The sequence below is a fragment of the Octopus bimaculoides genome, chromosome 7 (genome assembly GCF_001194135.2).
Source record: "Octopus bimaculoides isolate UCB-OBI-ISO-001 chromosome 7, ASM119413v2, whole genome shotgun sequence".
Classification (NCBI taxonomy): domain Eukaryota; kingdom Metazoa; phylum Mollusca; class Cephalopoda; order Octopoda; family Octopodidae; genus Octopus; species Octopus bimaculoides.
The window spans coordinates 459,161-469,438 of record NC_068987.1 but is presented as its reverse complement, the minus strand read 5'-3'; the positions used below and the strand labels follow the sequence as shown (position 1 = coordinate 469,438).

Genomic DNA, 10,278 nt, shown 5'->3' with positions numbered 1-10,278 from the left:
GGGGGGAATTTGTATTGTATGTATACATACATACAGAGAGAGAGACATATATAGACTGCATACAATATATTTCGTTTTGGGATTTGGTTTGCAAGATCCTTTATGTGAGTTCGTGTGTTGGAGCATATTCTGTTGTGTCTGGGGAGAGTCGTTCTCTTTTGCTGCCTTGTAATTTAAAGCTAATGAAAAGGTTGCAAGACGCAAAGAAATAAGTGGAACTTTTACCCATGAGTCTGTTAAATTATAAGGCACGAAAAGAGAATGACTCTCCCCGGAAACAACAGGTATTTATATGTGTGTGTGTGTGTGTGTGTATATATATATATCCACATTTACTATGAACGGAAAGTGGTTGGTTTTTAAGAAGGGCATCCAGCTATAGAAACCATACCAAAACAGACAAAGTCTGGTGCAGATCCCAGCCTTGTCAGCTCCTGTCAAACCATGCCAGCATGGAAAATGGACGTTAAATGATGATGATGATCACACACACAACAAAGCAGAGAATATTTACTACTGACATCCTCGTTGCAATGCACAAACTCACAATAACTGAATGTTTGCAATCTAAAACCACTGTGAGGTTTGTTGAGCAGTGACCATCACTGACAGAGAAGTGACTCTTCCCTAGGATAAGGTAGAAATATCCTTCTCTACAACTGGGTAGCCATATCTCTCTAGGACAATGATGTGTTTAACAAGGGCCAGCCACAACTCCCTATAATGAAAAGTGGCAAGTTTAGCAACATTTAGTTGCTAAACAAGGTAGCCTTTTCTGTCTAAATGCAAATGTCTAAGATGGGAATGAAGAACAGGGCTATTACAGTGGGCTAATGACTAAAAATGAGTGTGTCACAAGAAGTGAGCTGAGTTGCTATGGAAACTGTCAGCTGACCAATTTTAATAATGATGTATAATGTGAAAGAAGGTTTAAGCCCGTAACCTTCACAGCCCTGCAACATCAGCAAGACCAACAGGGCTAACATTTCTCTTGAACAACTGTAAGTTGGTTGTTGTAAAAGAACCATATAGATGTGAGAATTCCAGGAGGAATGACATTCTGGGGAAGAAGGATTTGACCAGAGGATACAAGAGGGAAGAGAGATATAAAGGCGGTGGGGCATGATACCAGCTATTTCTGGAAAACAGAGGCCATTGTAGTAGCAGTATAAGTAGAGGGAGAAGACTGTGTGACTACAGCTATGTTACCATGGAAACAAGTAATGTAAAGAAATTTGCATAACATTCTGGCATGATAACTTTATTGTCAACTGAAACTAACTTCACACACACAAATACACGTTCAAACTTCCACATACGTAAATAATTAACCTAGAAACATACAACCTACAAGTCTGCATATGCATGCAGACTTGTATACATATATATGTGTAGATATATATATATATATATAGATATATATATATATATATATATATATATATATATATATATATATATATATATATATACATACATGTGTAGATATATGTATGTGTGTGTCTATGTCAGTAATAATGTATGTTTATGTATGTAAGTAATAATCCATGTATGTATGTAACCCTATTAAAGAAGGTGTGGCTTTGCTATGGAAGAAGGAAAATCTCTTGGGTGTTTCCAGACTTCTGTGGTTACAAGGAGATACAAGTAGATGTGTGTGTTTATATGCACACACATGGTTGTGTGTATGTATATATATATGCATGTTAAATGATGATGATGATGATAGATACATGTACACACAGAAATGTGTGTGTAAATTGATAAGCATTTATGCATAACACAGCAAATCTTAGAAAACCTAAAATAATTTTAAATGGTTAAAGTAAAGTTTTTAACTTTCCACTGTGGAACTTTATGCAGATGTAAATACATTTTGCTATTCTCTTTATACAGAGAAAAATAAAGGAGATTACCCAGAAATATTCAGTGGATCCGTAGTCATGAAACAACCTGAATATTCCATGGATGTTATGGTACAGTGAATGGGGGAAGATGGTTGATAGAGACATGGGGGTGCAGATGGGGATCTAAACAAGGCCTGATGAGTGAGAAACCAGGGAGGTATCTTATACAGCCCTATCTCCATATCTAGTCCTCATTTCAGCATTCTTTTCATCATGCTGTCACATGTAGATGATTCTTCTCCACACCACATGTTGTCCATCATCATCATCATCATCATCTTTGTTAGATGCCTGAGGGGGTGTGTGATGAGTTTACCTTCCTACTTACTAGAACTTTGGTCTTCGCTACATTGATTCTAAGGCCTTTTCATTCTAAACCTTGCTTCCACATCCGAAATTTCTTTTGCGATTGCAATAGATAATTTATTGGTTGAACGATATTTCGAAAGCAAGCCTGTCTTTGTCAAGTTCAAAATGAAAAGTGATAAAAATTCAAAGTTATAGAAATTACAGTCTAAAGTAGAAAGCTATCCAGCCATTCCGAAATTTGTGAAGAGTTACGTCAATCCTTGTAAAATATAATTATCATCATTATTTCTATTCCTAAAACTCCTTTAATACTGTCATAACAGTTCACATCCAGAGATAGACTTTGTTTCAAAGTAGATTTCATTAGTTGAAGAGATTTTATGTGCCCCCCACCACCACCTCTCTAAACCCCTTTCTTACCCTTTGACTAATGCAAATTCTCAGCTCATCAGTTTCAAAGTTTGAAAATAATTGCAAATGTGGAGGGGTTTAACAAAATGCCTCACTGCTGTTGTTAATAGTTCTCTAAGAAACTTAAAAGCAACACACACACACACTGTGTATGTAGCACGAGGGTAAAAAAGAAGAAAGAACATGTTATACTTTACCGAGTCACCATACATACAGGCCACCGTTCCAGCTATGACCTCCAGGAGGAAAATAACCAAAAGGAACATCGAGTACTGAAAATAAGAAATACAGTGGTAACTGTTAAGGTGGTGGTGGTGGCTGTGTGTGTGTATATATGTATGTGTGTGTGTGTGAGTATATATATATATGTATGTGTGTGTGTGTGTGTTTCTCCTAATCTTCAAATGTTTGCTCATTACAGACAACAACAACCTTCCTGTTCAAGCCAATGGTTCTAATGTGCTGGCAATTGACTGCAAAAACATGTCTGGCCTTATTCATAGGCTGTTGTTTCCAGTTCCCGGCAAGACCAGTGGCACCTGTTTGTTTGACAAACAATCAATTGATTGCTTAAACAAATGATTGATTAATTAGTTGGTTAGATATTTAACAATAAAGAAGTGATACTGAACCAGTGCATGTGTCTTCATTATTATTACTTTTATGTCCCTCCCAAGACACAACAATATATAAAATGGGCTTCTTTCAGTTTTCACCAACCAAATCCACTCACAAGTTTCTGATCAATCCAGGGCTATAGTAGAAGACACTTGCCCAAGGTGCCATGCAGTAGGACTGAACCTGGGACCACATGGTTGGGAAGCAAATTTCTTATCCACACAACCATGCCTGAGCCTACATATGTTTTGCCTCCCAAAGAGGGCAACAGATATCTCAGGGCACAAGAGGGCAATACACAACTCAACGCACAACAGAAGACAAACTAACCCAATGCGTATTACACAATTTATTTGTGGAATGAAAACTAATTATTTACTGAGATCATATGATTATTATTATTATTATTATTATTGACCTCCTCACCTGAAGGGTTGTCCATATTGAAAATATTTCAGCAGTGACCAAGAGAATCATCAGCTTTGAACAACTACACTAGAGAGAGGGAGAGAGAAAGTGTGTGTGTGTGAAGGAAAGAGAGAGATTAGAGCAGGGGCTACTCACAATCAATAGAAGTAAGCTGGCATTGTTAATGGCGCCGATACATCCAAGGAGACCAATGACCAATATGCTGGCCCCAGCAGCTATCAGGAGGTAGGTGGCCACAGGGAAGGAGTTATTGTCCAGCAGTTCGATATAATGGTGCTTCTCTCGCACCAACCAGATTCCTATTACCAACAACACAATGCCAGATATCTGCAATTGGAGACAACAACATCATCATCATCATCATTATACACTATGCAATCAAGTTACATCATCATCATTATCAAACCATACCTGCATGTTGATGATGATGATGATGATCACTATTGTCATCATCACCATCATTATCATGACCACAACAAGCTATTACGAGCCCACAGAACTTTCTAAATGGCACACCTAAATAATAAATCACCTCGAATATTTTAGTAGTGCAGTCCACCAGATGGAGAGCCATGTCTCATGGGGTCCACTTTTTGAAAAAGGTTACTCATGCCTCAGCCATACCCTCTTTCTCCTTCTCCTCCTCCTCCTTCTCCTCCTCATCATCTTCCTTAATATATGCTGACATGAGTGATGCTATGTCTGCAGTACCATCAATCATTAGACATCAGAAATCAGTCAAATGACTGAAACAAGTAAAAGAATAAATATATATATATATATATATGTATGTATATATATACACACACACACACACACACATATATATAAAACACATTACATTACAATTTTTATCTACTCACCCAAAAGAAAAAATTAAATACAAGAAACATGTATTTCAAGACCAAATTACTGCAACAAGGTACTCGTTTCTGCTGTCTCATCTTGGATTGTTCACTGAAGAATTTCTTGGGCAGACTTTCAAGCTAAAAATACAGAACAACAAGATGAAAGTATTAAGAAAAAAATGGGATTTTTTACTTGCATTATGTAAATCAACAAGAAAAAAAAGGTATTTTAAGAACATATTTCAGGGTTTCACCATAGAATAGAGAATTGTCTTAGAGAAGGAATAGCAGATTATGAACAACATCAGATGTCTGTGATGTGTATCAGTATGGATATTAAATTCCACTCTAATCATAATCTTCACTGTCTGAAAAAAATATTTAGAGGGAAAAATATCCATTTTTCTGAAAGTTATATGGAAACAAAAACTGACTTGTGTGAATTTTCCAAAACTCTTCTCCACACCTTTGGAAAAGTTTTTCACGACCAATTCTGATATAATCAGAATCGAGACCATCTGAAGTTTATTTGCAGAAAATTTCATCTAAAAAATATCCATTTTTCTGCGAGTTGTAAGACAACAAATTTAGAGGCAGAGGTCATGCACACTTTTTTAAATTGTATTTTAATTGAGAATCAGGAGATAATTAAGGTTTAATTCAATATTTATCATAGATTATATTTACTCAGGAAGTCAATATTTCAACCAATAAAAACCAAAATGTTAAATTCTTTGGCCATTTCATCGTCATCAACATCACCACATTCACTTTTCCATGCTTGCATGGGTCAAACGGAATTTGTTGAGGCAGATTTTCTACAACTGGAGGTCCTTCTTGTTGCCAATCCTCACCTATTTCCAAGTAAGGGGATATTTCCCCTTGGCCAGACATGTCTTTCACACAAGACTAGAAACAGACAACTTGTGTCATGATGATGATTGTTTACAACCATCACAGTGTCAAGACAAGCCTCTACACACACACAGACATATAAAGAGATAAATATATACACACATATACACATATAGAGAGAAATACACACACACACACAATGGACCTCTTTCAGTTTGTCAACCAAATCCACTCACAAAGCATTGGTTAGCCCAGAGTTATAGTAAAAGATACCATGTAGATTTTATATATGTGTGTATATATATATATATCTTCATCATCATTTAACATCTGCTTTCCATGCTGGCATGGGTTGGACAGTTTGACTGCAAACTGGTAAGCTGGGGAGCTGCACCAGGTTCCAATCTGATTTTTCATGGTTCCTATGGCTGGATGCCCCCCCCCCCACACACACACACCTCATATTTATATACCTACATATATATACATATGAGGTATGCTATGTGTTGAAGGACTAATCTGGGCTCAAACAACAACAACACATCAAATCAAGATTTCTGGTTTTGACAAAAAGCAAGCAATGTCAACGAGAAGAGTATAATCAATGACAACAACCCCAGTATTTAACTGGTACTTTGTCAGCCCCAGATGGATGAAAAGGAAAGTTGGCCTAGGCAGGAATTGAACTCAGTACCTAAAACATCATAATGTCTCATGCTGAAATGATTCTACCAATCCCCTCTAATAAATAAGTAGACAATAAGAAGTTGTTCCTCTTATTTCCAAGTACCAGAGGAAGTTCTTTTCTAAACTTAAAGAACCATTTACCATTTTAGGAGAAATTGTTATCTGACCTCTTCACTGCCAGTTTTTGACACCAACCGAAAGGGTTGGTGCCAATTCAAGAAGGAATTACGTAAAAGAGGAACTCTCAACTAACTTGACACAATGTTAATGCCATTTAGTCTGTGCTTGTTTACCAGTTCTTTAAAGAGGATTGGTTAAATATTTAAGTATATCTACATAGCTACAATGGTGATGGTGGTGGTTGTCGTTTAACCCCAGGTCAGTTCTGACTGAGCAGACCAATTGATCAAAGTTGTTTTCAGATTTGGTCATTCTGTAATAGCTTTCAAAATAGTGTGTTTTGAGGAAAATTTGGCTATTATTTTTAGCAGGATATATGACCATGATATATTACCCATACACACCCCTACACTCTTCGTCCCCTCTCATAACACTGAACAAAGGTCAATATCAAATTAAAACCAGTCATTCACCAACCTCAACACTAACCAAAAACCCCACCCCGGTTATCTTTTTCTGATAAGTTAATAATGGTGCAAAGCAGGACTGCATTCATTTCTCCTGTCTGTTCATCACAGTCCACGGTTGTGACAGTGAGTGACCGTCCAACCAATGATCTTTTCTGTCCAGCATCTTTTCTTTTTACAAGCTGACTTTAGCTGAATCAAAGCCTGACAAATTTGCAATCAACAAATTTTGACTCGTTAGTATTTTTAATGACATCAATGAACTTAATGTAGAGCTGTTAACCCATTACTGGTTAATTTTTTCCATGGTGTCATCACTCAATTTGAAGGATCCTGTTCTTGTTTTCGTGATAACTTTCTAATCGAGATGGAAAACAATCTGACACCAAACTGAAGCAGAAACCAGATCACATACTTCTGCAGCATTATTGCTGTTGTTGTTGTTGTTGTTGTGTCTCTGATTACTCTACGTTCATTTATCATTTGACTTTCTTTGCTGTAAACTATGCGTATGGCACAAGACGTGTATTTCTCTCTTCTATGTTTGTGCCTGATAGGTTTAAATGGTTCAGTGACGTGTTTGGTCGTATCTGATGTTCTACGACATTCGTGAAGAGAAGAAAGAGACAACAGACGTGTAGTCTGTTGTTCATATTTATGTGTTTGTGTTGGTTGTGGCGCTGGAGCCAGGTCTCTTGGAGATAGGGTTAAAAGTAGTCGTACAGGAATGTCTAGAGAAGTATGGGAAGATGTTATCGGTAGATGAGGTTATGCAAGTATCCAGTCACAGAATGGGAGGCCATGGGCGTAAATATGAAGAGAGAAAAAAGCTTACAGTGTATAATTGAAAGGAGATTTAGTTGCCATTTCCAGCAGGTGCAGAGACCACATGCGTTTTCTTCAAAAGCTCTTTGTTGATTAAATCCAAATCATCTTTGATTGAGAGGATTTATTACCAAAGACATTCCAACAATGACCATCAATTTTGTCATGGTGTTGATGAGATGATAGATTTTTCCTTGAATAGAACCCCAGTATATTACAGGTATCATTACGAAAACAACTGAAAAATATTTCTGACAAAAAGATCTGAGCTGAGCAAACAGTCTCTTCCTTAAATGCATTAAATATGAGCCTCATGCGTTATTTGAACTTAAAACCTATGGGTTCACATTCACAGGCATGGGTTGTGTGTGGGATGTAGTATGGCAGTGTCAGTTATGTGATGTAGGGTGTAGTGTAGCAGTTTCTTTCTCTAGTTTCCCCACCACAACCAACCTCCACTCCACTGAGTGAGAGAAAGACCCTCATCGCATGTGTGTGTGAAACAACTACCACCACCACCTTAAATTCCACTTTCCCCCCCCCCCTCTGTTTCTCTAGGGTCTGCCTTATAAAAAAAAAGGGGGCCAAGGCCTTACTGAAATAATGGAGCTGTGACATGTGTTGGGGCTATGAAGGGGAGGAGAATAGGGGAGAGATGAAGGCATTTTACAAATGTTTTACAAATGATAGCCAGTTGTTTTTTAGGGTTTCTTGTCCCTCTCCCTCGTTTCCTCTGCCCCTCCCCCCTCCCCCGTCACTGAATGTGTGTATGTGCCTGGATGTCAGCATCTTGATGTGCATGTCAATGTATGCATGTGATGCGTGTGTGTGTTTGACTGGTCTGTGCATGGATTGTGTGTGTGTGTGTGTGTGTGTGTGTTTCAGTCTAAGTTTCTTGCAGCCATCATGTTCAAGGCCAGGCTGGAGTACCTCATGTGTCAGAGTATGAATGAAGAGACTACCGTATGCAAGTGCAGGCAAACAGGCAGGCAGCACATCAGTGTAACACACACACAACACACACATACACACACTCGGAGCAATCTGTGGATGAAATCTCAGTTGGCAAAAACGAAATTTGAAACTAGTCACAGTGTTTGGTTGATGATGTATCTATAGTAGTAGTAGTAGTAGTAGTAGTGGTGGAAGAAGAAGAAGAAGAAGAAGAATGGATAGTTGACATGTATTTGTGGTAGTTTGGTTGATGTATGTCGTAGTTGTAGCAGTGGTTGATGGTGCATTGGTTGTAGTAGTAGTGTGGTGGTTAATGATTAAGTAATGGCGTGTAGTGGCTGTAGTGGTGGTGGTGGTGGTGGAGGGACAACTAGGTCAGACAAGCTCAAGAAATACACAAAATCTTAAACCTAAACAGTGTGTGTTTCAGATACACAAGTATTTAGTGGATGTATCTTTCTCACAAACACCATAACAACCCAACAGGAAAAACTATTGACAACAATTCCCATAATGAAAAAAAAGGAAAATCTTCATCACTCCAATGCGTGCACACACACACACACACACACACATCTATATACACAATATTTACACACACACAAACAGACCGACTTAGCATCATCACCATCGATATATAACGAGTAAACATGAAGGGAACAAACAGGACTGACTCATTGAGAAGGTTTCAGATGTGTCAGGAAAGACTGACAAATCCATCAAGAAATAAACTACAAAACCTTCCCACTCTCAGAATAACTCAGTTATACGCAACACACACACACACACACACATATACACACACACACACACATATATACATAACTTTGATAGGTTTCTACCAGTGTAGGCCTAGGCGTTGTCTAACTTTGTAGCACTTTTAGCCATATATGGGGCACCATGACCCACTCTAGCAAAGAGTTTGTATTGTAGGAGACATATCCGGGTGTAGGAGGTTGGTCCGGGTTTTTTGAAGAAATTTGTCCAGAGAACTTTTTAATTTTATGGGATTGGTTTCCATTTTGATGTATTTTGGTATTAAAGAGAGCTGGACCGGTTGAGGTAAAGTAGTTGTGGCTGGGTGTGCAAAGTCAATATGCATGTAGGACAAAGTGCAAATATGTTGATGGGCATCAGAGGAATTGGTTGTAGCACTGCAGTGGTTTGGCCATGGGATGCTTACGGATGAGGACAGCTGGATAAAGAAGTGCTTCTACAGTTCTATATTTAAGAGATGAGGAATTATTTACATTATTTACATTTGATGGATATTTGTCCTCATCTTGTCTGTTGTGTCATTTCTTATGGCTCAGGTGTATTAGTATGTATTGGCCCCACATAAAAAGCACCCATGCTGACATTGTGTAAACGACACCTGTGCCAGGCCATGTAAAAAGCGGCCATACCAGTGCCATGTGAAAAGCGCCCTTTGTACACCCTGTAAGGTGGTAGGGAAGGGCACCCGGCCAAAGAAACCCTACCAAAACAGAGGAGTGGGGTTTGATATAGCTCCCCAGCTTCCCACCTCTGGTCAAACTGTCCAAACCATACCAACATGGACGGACAACAGGCATTAAATGATGACGATGATGATGATGATGACGATGATATATGTGTGTGTATGTGTGAAGTATAAAATGTGATGTTCTATGGAATTCATGGCATTCCCAAAAGCATGGACTGCGACAACAAAATAGGGGAAAGTCTTGGAATTCCTGTTATTCCCATCTGAAGTCAAAATATCCCAAAATGTTCCAGCTGACACTGTGGAATGTTCTGGAGACAGTTACTGAAGCCGGCAATGACAGCTTCCAACAGTATAGAGGTGGTGGTGAGGGGGGTGAGGGG

General features: G+C 38.4%; 1 protein-coding gene across 4 annotated transcripts in view; it reads right to left on the bottom strand.

The window, feature by feature from the left end:
* The window catches only part of LOC106872245 (CD151 antigen), an 89,088-nt gene that overhangs the window by 5,579 nt on the left and 73,231 nt on the right, over window positions 1-10,278 (bottom strand). For all 4 annotated transcript variants that reach the window (XM_014919160.2, XM_014919159.2, XM_052969153.1 and 1 more), the window contains 3 exons: window positions 4,538-4,660; window positions 3,810-4,001; window positions 2,825-2,899 (listed from right to left, as the gene is read on the bottom strand). In XM_014919160.2, coding sequence (XP_014774646.1) covers window positions 2,825-2,899; window positions 3,810-4,001; window positions 4,538-4,660 — 390 coding nt within the window. The remainder of the gene's footprint in view (window positions 1-2,824; window positions 2,900-3,809; window positions 4,002-4,537; window positions 4,661-10,278) is intronic.